Source organism: Dromiciops gliroides, chromosome 2 (genome assembly GCF_019393635.1).
Source record: "Dromiciops gliroides isolate mDroGli1 chromosome 2, mDroGli1.pri, whole genome shotgun sequence".
Taxonomy (NCBI): Eukaryota; Metazoa; Chordata; class Mammalia; order Microbiotheria; family Microbiotheriidae; genus Dromiciops; species Dromiciops gliroides.
This window is the reverse complement of record NC_057862.1, coordinates 272,464,745-272,477,615: the sequence shown is the minus strand read 5'-3', so window position 1 is coordinate 272,477,615 and position 12,871 is coordinate 272,464,745. Positions and strand designations below refer to the sequence as shown.

The window sequence follows — 12,871 nt, the reverse complement described above, 5'->3', positions numbered from 1 at the left end:
ACAAAAAGGAGTAAGAATACTACCAATAAAAAAGCAAATACATCACATGAATAATCAATAACTTTTAGAAGCCATGATGGATTCTTTTTCTAATGGCAAAGTAATGGAATATATTTCTTGTGGTAATCCAAACCTATCTGAGTAAAACCTACTAATTTCCATAGCCTATGGGATATGTGTTTCCCAGTGTTTGATTATAGCAATAAAAATTAATATTGAAAAATTACACGTATCCAATCCAACAAACATTTATTAAATACCTACTATGTACAAGGCACTGTGCTAGGCATTGGGGATGCAAAGACTGAAACAGTCCTTGACCTCAAGAAACTTACATTTACAGGGGTGAGGAGTATACAACATGTAAACAGATTAGTATACAATAATATACTTGTTTCTTAAGCTAACATCACAGTTATATTAACAGAATGACAGAATAAGAAGATTAAATTGGTAGTTTAAGATTATGATAAAACTTTTTTAATATGTAAACTTCACTGTTCTTGATAATTCAATTCTATTTAACAAATAAAGATATTTGGGGCAAAATTTTATTTTAATTACAACCAAAAGCAACACTGTTCATTTTTAAAGGAATCTTTTTTTTGTTAGTTGCTTTTCTTTTTCTTTTTTTGGGGGGGTGGGGCAATGAGGGTTAAGTGACTTGCCCAGGGTCACCCAGCTAGTGAGTGCGAAGTGTCTGAGGCCACATTTGAACTCAGGTCCTCCTGAATCCAGGGCCAGTGCTTTATCCACTGTACCACCTAGCTGCCTCCATTAGTTGCTATTTTAAAAGCAAATCTTTTTGCTAAGGAAAGCTAATTATTCTGGAAGCATTAAAATATTTTTCTATAGTGGCTGCAATGTCTGTTTTGCTTCAATGGAAGAACATACATTTGTTTTCTGTATTTAATATTTATACCTGCCTACTTTCAAAAATGATTTGTGGTTTGGAATTTCTAATTATCTGACTTTGTACTCCATCTCACCACTAATTAATCTAGATTTATATGATGCTTACTATGAGCTAGACTGAATTCATCCAGCTCAAATTTCCTTAGGGAGACATGCAATGTACATTAACTATTCTCCCTATGTTCCCCAAGAGCTAAGAAGGCTTCATGATAAGATAACCTCTGAACTAAGTCAAAGCCCAGGAAACAAGCCCAAGAAACACAATGTTTAATGTTCCTTGGTCGTACAGTACTTACTTAGTGTTTTATATGTTTCTGAGCTTTTAGCTTGAGTTCTTTTAAGTGGTATACTCCAGAAAATGGTTCACTAACTAGATTTCCTGTTAGCTGTATTTGGCATTGTTTCATTGACACAGAAATATACATATATGTGTATATACTTATATACACACATATACACATATATATGCACATACATATATACATGTATACATATACACATTCATACATATATATTTAAATCTGCTCAAATATGGCACAGTATCATGCTCAAAGTGGGAAGAACTGGGACCTATCACTGTACATTGCAGGGCACTGATTGTAATTCATATAATTTGTTATATTACAAACAGGAGACCATAATAAGAAATGTATGAAAAACATCTAAAAAGTTTACTGGGCACACACCAAAAAATGGAAAGAGAAAGGAAGGAAAAGTGAGAGGAAAGGGGAGAGAAGAAGACCCTGAAAGAGTGTACAATATGAGAAGGAGCCTTCTATATTACCAGACTAGACTAAATCACCATCTCTTTATCAGATTCTCTTGAATACTATTCAAAGAACTTATATTTAGACTGAGGAGGGTAGGAAAGATACTTTTCAAATACAGTCAGTGAGTGAATGAATGAATAAGTAAATGAATGAATGAATGCACACACATGCAGCTAAGATAGGAGGACTCATTAGGCACACTATTATAAGAATTGTAACCCTTAAAAATTAAACTGCAGGGAGCCTGTTGGGAGGGGTAAAATAGGGGGTGGGGCATGGAGTAGGGTAAGTAGGTAAACATCTGAGCAGCCCAGCAGCCACAGTTCCATAAAAATCTTTTGTTTTTTTCTGGTATGGCCCCACTTGGTATTTCAAAGGTGGATTGACCTTACTTAACTCCTTGCCCCATGCACCGCATAGTTGGATTTTAGAAGTAGATGCTGGCAGGTTACATGGAGGATGTGATGGAGATTACCAGGGGGCTAACACCTATAAAATCAAACCTGATTTTACCCTGGGAATTACACTCTCTTGGTCTATGAGATTAGCTGAATGGAATGACAGTTAAAAAGGAATGTTAGAAATGAGTGCTAGGGAGTGGGAGGTGATGGGTAGAGGAAAAAGGAGGGAACCACCCCAACCTTGCAATTTTAGGCTCCTGGATGACCAAGATAATGCTGGTACTATGTATTCTAAGTAGATCCCCATTGTTCTAAGCACCCAGCTTCTTCTGGGTGAGGGAGAGAATAAATGTAGGCCTGGGAGTGGACAATTTCTTTCAGTGTTGTCTCTGGAAAGTTTTATTCTTTTGTTTGGGAGAGTATATTTGCTGTCTATCTATAATCCTGAACTCAGGTTAAAGGTCTCCTATTATTCCTGTATTTTTCTACTGAGTGCCTAAATAACAGGTGAAAGGAGGGAGAGGTGACTTTTTCAGAGGGCCCTCCAGTGTCTTTTCTTCTCCAAGAGAAGTAGACTAGTGTTTGGAATCTGGCAGCAGAGGATGAGAGTCCTAGGCCCAGCTACCTGACCCTGCCTACATGAGTAGGGAATGCAGAGGAGGCTGGGATCATGAGATGGAGAAGAAATACAAGGGGAAACTGGAGGTATTAACAATGGAATTTGCCAAGCCCTCTTGTTTGACCAAACAAAGAGAGGTAGAGTAGCTGAACAGAGGAAGGGAAGGTCCACATTGAGGTTGAATAAGGTAAAAACAACAAATCATCAGCTAGAAACTGACAGAAGGAGCCAAAGAGAAATTTTGAGAGAGAGAGAGAGAGAGAGAGAGAGAGAGAGAGAGAGAGAGAGAGAGAGAGAGAGAGAGAGAGAGAGGAGATGGTAGGGATAGGGGCACTCTAGAAAGGAAGGAAATTGGAGAAAGCATTGTATGCAGCCCTGGGACACAATCCCGTTTTTGTTATTGTTTTTGTTTTTGTTTTTGCCCCTGCTCATTTCAGCTCCTTATTCCTTTCTTTCAAAATTACACAACTCTCATTTTTTCCTTTCATGCTCGACCTGCACTCTGAGACATGCTTCACTGAATTGTTCCAATCTTCTGACACCCCCTCCCGTCCATTCAAACAGCAACCCCGCCCCCATCCCTACGCCCAATTCACCACCTAGCATTGCTCTCCCAACAGTCCTTCAAAGGGTGCTAATCCTGGAGGTGCAGGTTCCGTTGCCATAGACGCCTCTGGACTCCACGTTATCTGGTTGGTAGTCCTCCACGCTGTAGCCCCGACTTTTGAGGGCGGTGGCGTAGTAGTCAAGCGGTTCCTCTGTGTTTTCCATCCAGCTAAGGCAAAGGATGCGCTGGAAAGAGCGCTTGAAGTTGTCGGAGAGGAAACCGTAGAGGATAGGGTTAGCACAGCTGTTAGCATAGCCCAGGATAACCGAGAGCTGGCTCACAGTGGCATCATCCTGTTCAGCAAAGACATTAACCAGTTGTACCACATAGAAGGGCATCCAGCAGATGACAAAGACCATGACCACCATCATCACCATCAAGGTGATTTTGCGCTCTGAGCGCTTGCGTTGTTGCCAGCCGGCTTTAAGGGCTACCATGCGTATCTTGGCAATGATGAGCACATAGCACAAACAGATGGCCCCGACTGGGAGGAGAAAGCCCATGAGGAAAGTATACAGGACGAAACCTACAAGCCAGCTCTGAGCAGGCTCTGGCATAAGCATATTGCAGGCCACTGTGCCATCACTATTGGCAGCCGTGCGGGAGAAGACGATGATAGGCAGGATGACCACCAGCGAGAGCACCCACACCCCCAGGTTCACCACCTTAGCCACTGTGGGCCGACGGTAGCGGGCCGCCTTGATGGGGTGCACCACAGCCACATAGCGGTCCACGCTGAGCACAGTTAGGCAATAGATACTAGTGAACATGTTGACTGCGTCCACGCTGAGCACCAGGCGGCAGAGCAGCGCGCCGAAGGGCCAGTGGTGCAGCAGCGTGGAGGTGACTAGGAAGGGGACGCTCAGCATGAGCAGCTCGTCCGCGATGGCCAGGTTCAGGATGTAGATATTGGTGGCGGTCTTCATTTTGGCGTAGCGCAAGATCACATAGATAACCATGGAGTTGCCGCAGAGCCCCACAAGACAAACCACGGAATAGATAAAGGATATGAGGATGGCGCTCCCTTGCCCCTCGCTCAAGGTCCCATTCTGACTAGCGTTGCGCCCTGGCTCCTCCGTGCCCTCAGGAGCGATGGACCCTGGGCCAGGGCCGCCGCTGCTACTGCTGGGGCTGCTGCTAGATGAGGAGGCAGGGAACGAGTCAGTATCGTTGGGAAACATTCCGGCCTGGATGGCAGGCCGGGTCTGGGACGCGCTCTCCCGCTCTGGTCCTCCCCTAGCGCTCCGCAGTCGGTCCCGTAGCTTTTGGGAGCTGCCACTTCCCAGACAGCTCCTTCACCTCCTTCAGGTTACCGCTGTAGGGCACGGTGCTAGAGGTTGCGGCTCGGAATGCTGCTCCGGCTCCGACTGGTGACGGGGCGCATTGCCGGAGTCTTGTCTGAGCGCTGCTGCCTGATTTTCTGGGGCTCCGGGGAGCAGAATAGCTTGGGGAGGGGAAAGAAGGCTGCCTGAAGGACCAAGCTGCTGAAGATTAATTGGCGCGGCTCTGGTGCTGGTGAATGATTAATAGGCTCTAGCGCGTCAGCAGCTACGAAGAGGAAAAGAAAAAAAAAAAGAACCCGAAGGTGGAGGTCGATGTAGTTAAATCCCTTTTCCACGCCGGTTCCCCCGCTTCCCCCCCGGACCTCCCCCTTTATTTTTTTCTTCCCAGCTCCAGAGACGCATCTACCTGAAGTGAGACCTTGTTTCTATTACTGTCCCACAGAGGGATGATGCCTTGCTAAACCCTATTCTAGCTTCACCTCGCCCTCCCAAATCTCGAATCGAAATCGGGAAGTTTCCCCACATTAGGCACTGCAGACCTCAAACCTAGCACCTGTGTCAAGGACGCTTGTGGCAGCCAAAGTTGCCAACGGACAGCCCTCTAAAGCCCCACCAAATCTCCCCTAGTTTTTTTTCCCCAGGTTCTGGCTGGTAACTCAGAGGGGAACCTCAGATATGCTCGCTGTGCTGTGCTTGGTGACAGAGTTCTTAGTCTGCCCCTCCTCACTGCCCCCTCTCTACTGCTTATTTTTCTCTCTGAGCCTCACCTACAGCAGCACGCTAAGAGCAACATCTCAGTCCTCCTTACCTCCTTAAGCGCTGCTGGGATACAGACACTCAGGTGATCAGTTCAAAAGGCATGTGCTGCCTTTAAGCTCTTTCAGATCCACACAACCTAAACCTAACCTCTTTCCCCTTTTCCCCACTTCCTCCCTCCCTGCAAGACTTATGCAGTCTGGCACGCTCCTACTGGCTGGTGCGCGCGCGCGCTCACACACACACACACACACACACACACACACACACACACACACACACACACACACACACACACACACACACCCCTCAACCACAAAACTTGCATAAAATCCAGTGTCACGTAAAGCCAAAAGAATTGAATTTTTTTGAAGGAGAAAAATGTTTCAATAACAGGAATCAACTATTTGGCCACATGTTTAGGAATAGGAAGAAAATCAAGGGAAATAAAATAAGAACAAAAACAAAACAACAACAAAAACCTGTTGTCCAAATCACTCCAAGTCTCCCAGACGCACGTTTATGGTTGAAATAGGACCTAGGGCTCCCTCTGGAGTATGCTGGGTGCTATTGGAAATCCCTGACTATACTTTGTCTCACAATAAAGACTATGGAATTCAGTTCAGTTCAAGAAACATTTTTTAACCTTATACTTTGGACTTAGTTTTGTTGCCTACATACTATAAAACAAAGTCCTTTCCGCTCTCAAGAAGCTTACATTCTACTACCGAGTTACAAAATGAGCAGAAGCATAAGACAAGGCAATTTGAAGATCTGGAGAACACTTGGAACTTCCCATGGGATGTGGTGCTGACTGAATGTGGGTAGGGTGATGAGTTTTACACAGACAAGAAAAAAAAAGACATTGTTCTTTGGAGCGGGTTGTGGAGGGTGACAGGAGAGTTGTGAAGCCTCAAGAATAGTTTAATGCAACATTTTATGAATATATTTTATGACTGCATTTCAAGAATGCATATCATGAAACTCTCTGGAATCTCAAACTGTTAAGTATTTTTTTGGGGGGGTGGATTTTGCTCCTTATTAATGCTCCCAAATAGACCTGGAGATAAAACAAACACGGGGCAACACTAGGGCAGGGAACTTTGCTGCTGTTATTGCTAATAATGATGAGGACATTCTGATAAAGTGTTTCACATACATGGTTACATAAATTATCGCATTTGATCCAGGACAAAGAAGTCTCAGTGAAGTTTCAGATGAAATTTGTATTCAGGTAGCTCTTAGTGGAAGAAAGATTATATAGCAGAGGCAGTGTGATGCAGTGTAAAATGTGATGAATTTTGAGGCGCTAAACTTGGAGTCACTGAGACCTGAATTAAAAACCCAGTTCAACCAATAAATGCCCGAGTGATCTTGAGCAAGTCACTTACCATTTCTGGTCCCTAAGGACCATCTTCTGTAAGCTCCTCATCTGTAAAATGAGAGGACTGGGATTTATGACCTTTAAGTTCTCTTCCAACTCTATAGTGTCCCCAAAGTTATGAGACACCCTGCATTCAGTGCTAAGCATCTAAATGAATTTTTAAAAATGAATAAAAAACACCTGAAGGTTTCCAGCCTCATTTGTCTCAAATTTATCTAGTTTTCTTACAACAGTTAGTGGCAAAGGGGGATCCAGACTCCTGTAGAGCTCCTATTTCTTATACATCTTAACTTTTACAACACTCCAAGCAAGGTCTTTTACCACAGACTACCAATGCAAACAGACTCTGTTAAGTCCTTTTATTTGATTTCTCTTTCTCTCTTTTTGGCAGTCATTGAGATACAGCTCTGCCAGCCTCTTTCTTTCAGTTTCTTTTGTAAATTATATATTTTATTTTATGAATTTTAAAACATTATTATGAGAAGGTGGCCAGAGCAGTCCACAACACACAAAAAAGTTAAGAATCTTTGGTCTAGGAGTATGTAAATGATGATACATACTTATATGTTCTCAAATTTATGGGAAACTTCCATTTCCTTCAGGGAGATGTTCAGAGTAACCCCTTCCTTTTGCTTTTGGGAAATACAAACAGGAGGCATATTTAACCTTGCCCTATGTCTCAGTTTAGGTTGACGGAAACAAAATGTCTCATCTCTCTAAAGAGGCCAAAATTCCTTTCCCAAATCTCCATTTGTGCTATCTTTAATTTCATGATCCATCAAAAAAACATTTATTAAGTGTCTGTTCTAAACCAGGCTGTACTAGGAGCCCAAGATACAAAAACAAAGAATGGAACCATTCCTACTGTCAAGGAAGTTGCATTTTAACAAAGAAGAAGGAAGCCATTAGAGTTCAAAAGGCCATAGGCTGGAACCTACCAGAGTCATGAAGGAAGGAAGGAAGGGTTAGGAACCAGAATTCACCCACTCAACTCTGTCCACTTTACTTTCTACCTGGTGACATGCAAGGTTTCAGATCTCTTTTGGCTTCCCTTTCCTACAGTTTCAAAGCCAAGTCATGTTACCAGACTGATGAACTCTATGACAGTCAACTCTATTTCGGGAGACTGATATCTTTGGGGAAATATTCTTGTGATAGCAACACAGTAGGTTAAGGTTGACATGTGTATTATCCTTGGCTCAAATATTTCTTTCACTTAGCAAGGAAGTTTAGTGCTTATTACTAAGGTTTTTTTTTGTGCTCACTTGGTCTTGATATAGCAATTAACATAACTCAGTTCAGCTTCTATACAAAATTGTTGTAATCAGTGTTAATATCCTTTCCTCTATATTCCTTTAACCCCCAGTACTTTCCTAGGCCATTTCCCTTGTACAAGTCTCTCTCTTTTTCTCCCTTATTGACCCTTTTGTGAAATAGTTCAACTCTACATTATGCTCTTTTCTTTCTTTCTTTCTTTCTTTCTTTCTTTCTTTCTTTCTTTCTTTCTTTTGTGAGGCAATTGGGGTTGTGACTTGCCCAGGGTCACACAGCTAGTAAGTGTTAAGTGTCTAAAGCCAGATTTGAACTCAGGTACTCCTGACTCCAGGGCCAGTGCTCTATCTACTGCACCCCCTAGCTGCCCCTATCCTCTTTTCTTGAGACCCTGGACCCCTTTTCTATTGTCGATTGCTCCTACCCTCTGCTGCTTTCACCTTTTGTGTGTGTGTGTGTGTGTGTGTGTGTGGCAATTGGGGTTAAGTGACTTGCCCAGGGTCACACAGCTCGTAAGTGTTAAGTGTCTGAAGCTGGATTTGAACTCAGGTCCTCCTGAATCCAGGGCCAGTGCTCTATCCACTGAGCCACCTAACTGCCCCCTGCTTTCATTTTTATATCCATGTTGCTAAACAAAGGGAGAGCAAATCACATAAGTATTCTGACTGGGTCCACTACATATTTGTTACACAGCTTCAAGTGGGTCCTCCCTGCTCCTAGGAAATCCTTCCATAACTTCCTTATCAATTAATTTTCCCACAATTCATGATGATTCTTCCAAATATTTCATTTTCCCACAAAACTCCCATGGGTTCCCCCATCTCAGCTAAGAATCTTGACTCATATTTTGCAATAAACAAACAAACAAACAAATTAATGAATGAATAAATGGATGAATAAGTGAATAAATAAAGCCATTTGTTGTAAGCTCCCTCTACTCCTCTATTCCTTATCTCTTATTACCCACATGCCTTCGGCCTCTATTCCCTCAGCTGAGGTGGTCCTACTGGCTAAAACAAAGTGCTTCGAAGGTAGCCTACCTCTAGGTTTGTAAATCTCAGGCTCTTTCTAATCATTTCCCTAATCACTCTCCAGAGTGTGTAGACTCCATGACCTAGAACCAGCAGTCTCTATCACTGTACAACTATCCTGAACTTCCATTCAGAGAAGAGTTGAACTAGGATCACTATACACCTTGGGAGAAAAATTCACATGATACTGAAATGGATACCATTCAAAAAAGCATTTATTAAGTTACAACTATGTGTCAGGATAATTTTAAGCCCTGAGTGAGAAATAAGGCAAAAGGAGGACCTAAGTGGAAATTCCACAAATATAAAGCATGGGAAAAAAACCCAATATTACAAAGGAGATCATATTAAAAAAGACAGTTACAAGCAAGGTGAAAATAAAACTAATAACAAGAAGAGTAGATGAGTGAGAAAATAGATTTTTAAAATGGATTTTCATGCTGGTATTTTATATTTTTACTTGTTTCCTGTAGACTTTCCTTACCCTCTTAAGAAATAATTTAAAAACAATATTGGTGGGGGAAGCTAGGTGGCACAGTGGATAAAGCACCAGCCCAGGATTCAGGAGGACCTGAGTTCAGATCTACCCTCAGACACTTGACACTTACTAGCTGTGTAACCCTGGGCAAGTCACTTAGCCCTCATTGCCCCCACAAAAAAAAAAAAAAGAAAAGAAAAAGAAAAAAAAAGAAAGAAAGAGAGAAAAAAGGAAAAAAAGAAAACAATACTGGTACCTTCACTATGTCTTCAATAAATAATGAAATCTGTTCTACTCAGTGCCCACTGGTTTAATGAATTGAGGAGCAAGAGATCTTTGGCCTGAAGGGGCAATGTGTGAACACTATTGACTAATTGTAGACAGAGGTGATACAAAGGTGAGAGTTCAGCCCTATACTAGAGAAAGGAAGCACTGTAAAAACTCATGAGTTCTCACCTTTCATGAGCACTATAAAGGGAAGACTATACAAAAGAAGATCTATAAAAGTCAGTTCTAAAAAACTTTTGATAACAGAACTCAAGGGAAAGGGCTAGCATTATCCATCCTGAGAGGAATGTCAGAAGGAAGGAATCAGAGGTAAGTTTTTCTTGGAATTGAGGGACAAGACAACTATGGCCTAGAGGTTTTAGGTGTGAAAAATCATTGTGGATTATAGCTCATTCATTACTCCGAAACAGGACAAAGGTGAGAACTCATCCCTACAGTAGAGACTAGAAATACTAACAAAGCTCAGGAGTTCTCACTTTTTGTGGGTGGAGTAAGGGGACCACCTAACCAAAGGAAGACACATAAAAACATCCCAACAAGTCACTGCTACCAACCTTTGCTGGCAGAACTCAAGGGAAAAGAGTAAGCATTATCTATCCTGAGAGGAATATTGGAGAAGGATAGAATCAGAGGTCTAGGAGCATGGATGTCAAAGGGTTAATTGAAAGCCTCAAGGAAGATCTCATTTGCTCTATATGTCTGGGTTACTTCACTGACCCAGTGACTGTCAAATGTGGCCACAGCTTTTGCAAACTGTGTCTTCTCCAGTGCAGGGAGGGAGCTGATGCCACATTAACCTGCCCAGAGTGCAGAGGAGCCATAAGATCCTGCTATTTGATACCCAACAAGAGCCTGCAGGATCTGTCCATCACTGGCCAAATGTTCAGACCTCATTTACTTCGGAACATGGTGGCCCTGACTACCTGTTATCAGCATGGGGAAAAAGAGAAGTTCTTCTGTGAGGAAGACCAAAGACCCCTCTGTGAGTCTTGTTCATTAGCCCCAGAGCACAAGGATCATCATGTTCTTCCCATGAACAAGGCTGCTGAAAAGTGCAAGGACAAGCTCCAGGAGACACAGAATATTTTGCAGAGAAAAGAAGAGAAATGTAAAGTTTCATTGGACAAAGTGAAAAGGAGAGAGGAATATTGTAAGGAGGATTTACATGCTCTGAAACAATCAGTTATGTCTGAATATGAGAAAATTTACCAGTTCTTCTGGAATGAAGAAGATCGACACCTGCTGGAATTGGAACAGGAATTTAGAAACAACATGGCAAAACATAAGACAAACAAGGCCAAATTAGTGCAGCAAATCAAAAAATTTGCAAAGAATGATATTAGAGGTAGAGGAGAATTTGGACAAGGCACCCTCGGAAATGTTCCAGGTTATGATAATCCCATTGGAAAGTAAGGAGGAGCAGCTACTTCTAGAACTGGAGGTTGATTCGTTTACCTGGAGCACCTGCCCCATCACTGGCTTGAGAAAAATGTTCACAAACTACCAGAGGGATATAACTCTGGATCCTGAAATAGTAGATCCTCATCTCATCTTGTCTGAAGATTTGAAGCATGTCAAGTGTAGACCTGCCTGACAATGAAGAAAGATCTGAGGATGCTTTCAGTGTCCTGGGGGCCCAGACCTTTACTTCAGGCCAACACTATTGGGAAGTGGAGTTGGCTAATAATACAGAGTGGGAAGTGGGTGTCTGTAAAGATTCAGTCAGCCAAAATGGGAACCTCTCCAAGAGGATGTGACTGCCCTAAAAGGTTACAGAGCTGCAGATGATTTCTTCATCTGGAATTTACGAAGTGGCTGCTTTCTGAGTGAGCCAATAGATAAGATGGGCATTTTTCTTGATTGTGACAAGGGATATATAGCATTTTACAATGTCCTAGAAGAAACCCTTATTTACAGTCCCCCAGAAACCAGCTTTCAGGGGACTCTGCACCCTTACTTCGCTATTTATCCTCATAATCAAGAAGGAACTCCTGCATTACTCAGTATATGTCCCAGGATTAATAAGTGACAAGCTACTGGAAATGACAATAAAAATGACTTTCTATTTATGTTAACTCATGTTGAAATTTTTCATAAAGTTATATTTGATTATCAAAAGCAAGGACAGGGGCAGCTAGATGGCACAGTGAATAGAGCACTGGTCCTGGAGTCAGGAGGACCTGAGTTCAAATCTGGCCTTAGACACTTAACACTTACTAGCTGTGTGGACCTAGGCAAGTCACTTAACCCCAATTACCTCACAAAAAAGCAATGACAGTGAAGTCCATCTTGTTTGTACTTGGAAAAATAATGATAAACATTTTTATTTAAAGTTTTGAGTCCCAAATTCTGTACCTCCTTCCCTCCCTCCTCCCTGAGACAGTAAGCAATCAGACATAGGTTATACTGGTGCAATTATGCAAGACATTCCCATATTAGTAATTTTGTACAAGGAAACTTGGATCAAAGAAAAAAGTGAAAGAAAGTGAAAAATAGCATGCTTCAGGTTGTGTTCAATCAATATCAGTTTGTTCTTGGGAGGTGGATAGTACACGTTATCATTAGTCCTTTGGGATTGTCTTGGATCATTGTGTTGCTGAGAATAGTTAAGTCATTTACAATTCTTCATCAAACAATATTGCTGCCACTGTGCACAATATTCTCCTGGTTCTGCTCACTTCACTATACATCAGTTCATACAAGTCTTTTCAGACCTTTCTGAAATCATCCTGCTTGTCATTTCTTATAGCACAGTAATATTCCATCACCATCATATAATACAGCTTATTTAGCCATTCGCCAATTGATGGGCATTCCTTTGCTTTCCAATTCTTAGCCACCAGAAAAAGAGCTGCTACAAATATTTCTGTCCAAATAGGTCTTTTTCTTTTTTTTTTTTGTGGGTGTCTTTGGCATATAAACCTGAGAGGGGTATTGCTAGATAAAAGGGTAGGCAGAGGGGGCAGATAGGTGGCACAAACACCAGCCCTGGATTCAGGAGGACCTGAGTTCAAGTCCAGTCTCAGACACTTGACATTTACTAGCTGTGTGACCCTGGGCAAGCCAC

The 12,871-nt window shown here is 42.1% G+C and overlaps 1 protein-coding gene across 2 annotated transcripts; it reads right to left on the bottom strand.

Moving 5' to 3' along the window:
- Nucleotides 1-266: 266 nt before the first annotated feature.
- Nucleotides 267-5,539, bottom strand: SSTR1 (somatostatin receptor 1). 2 transcript variants are annotated; one of them, XM_043980405.1, is made up of 2 exons: nt 5,404-5,539; nt 267-4,860 (listed from the first exon to the last, which is right to left on the bottom strand). In XM_043980405.1, exon 2 carries the CDS (start codon nt 4,491-4,493, stop codon nt 3,330-3,332), a length of 1,164 nt encoding a protein of 387 aa, XP_043836340.1. In that variant the 5' UTR covers nt 4,494-4,860; nt 5,404-5,539; the 3' UTR covers nt 267-3,329. The 2 variants fall into 2 exon arrangements, with proteins under 2 accessions (XP_043836340.1, XP_043836341.1); XM_043980406.1 differs by lacking the exon at nt 5,404-5,539 and adding an exon at nt 5,002-5,011.
- Nucleotides 5,540-12,871: the final 7,332 nt, after the last annotated feature.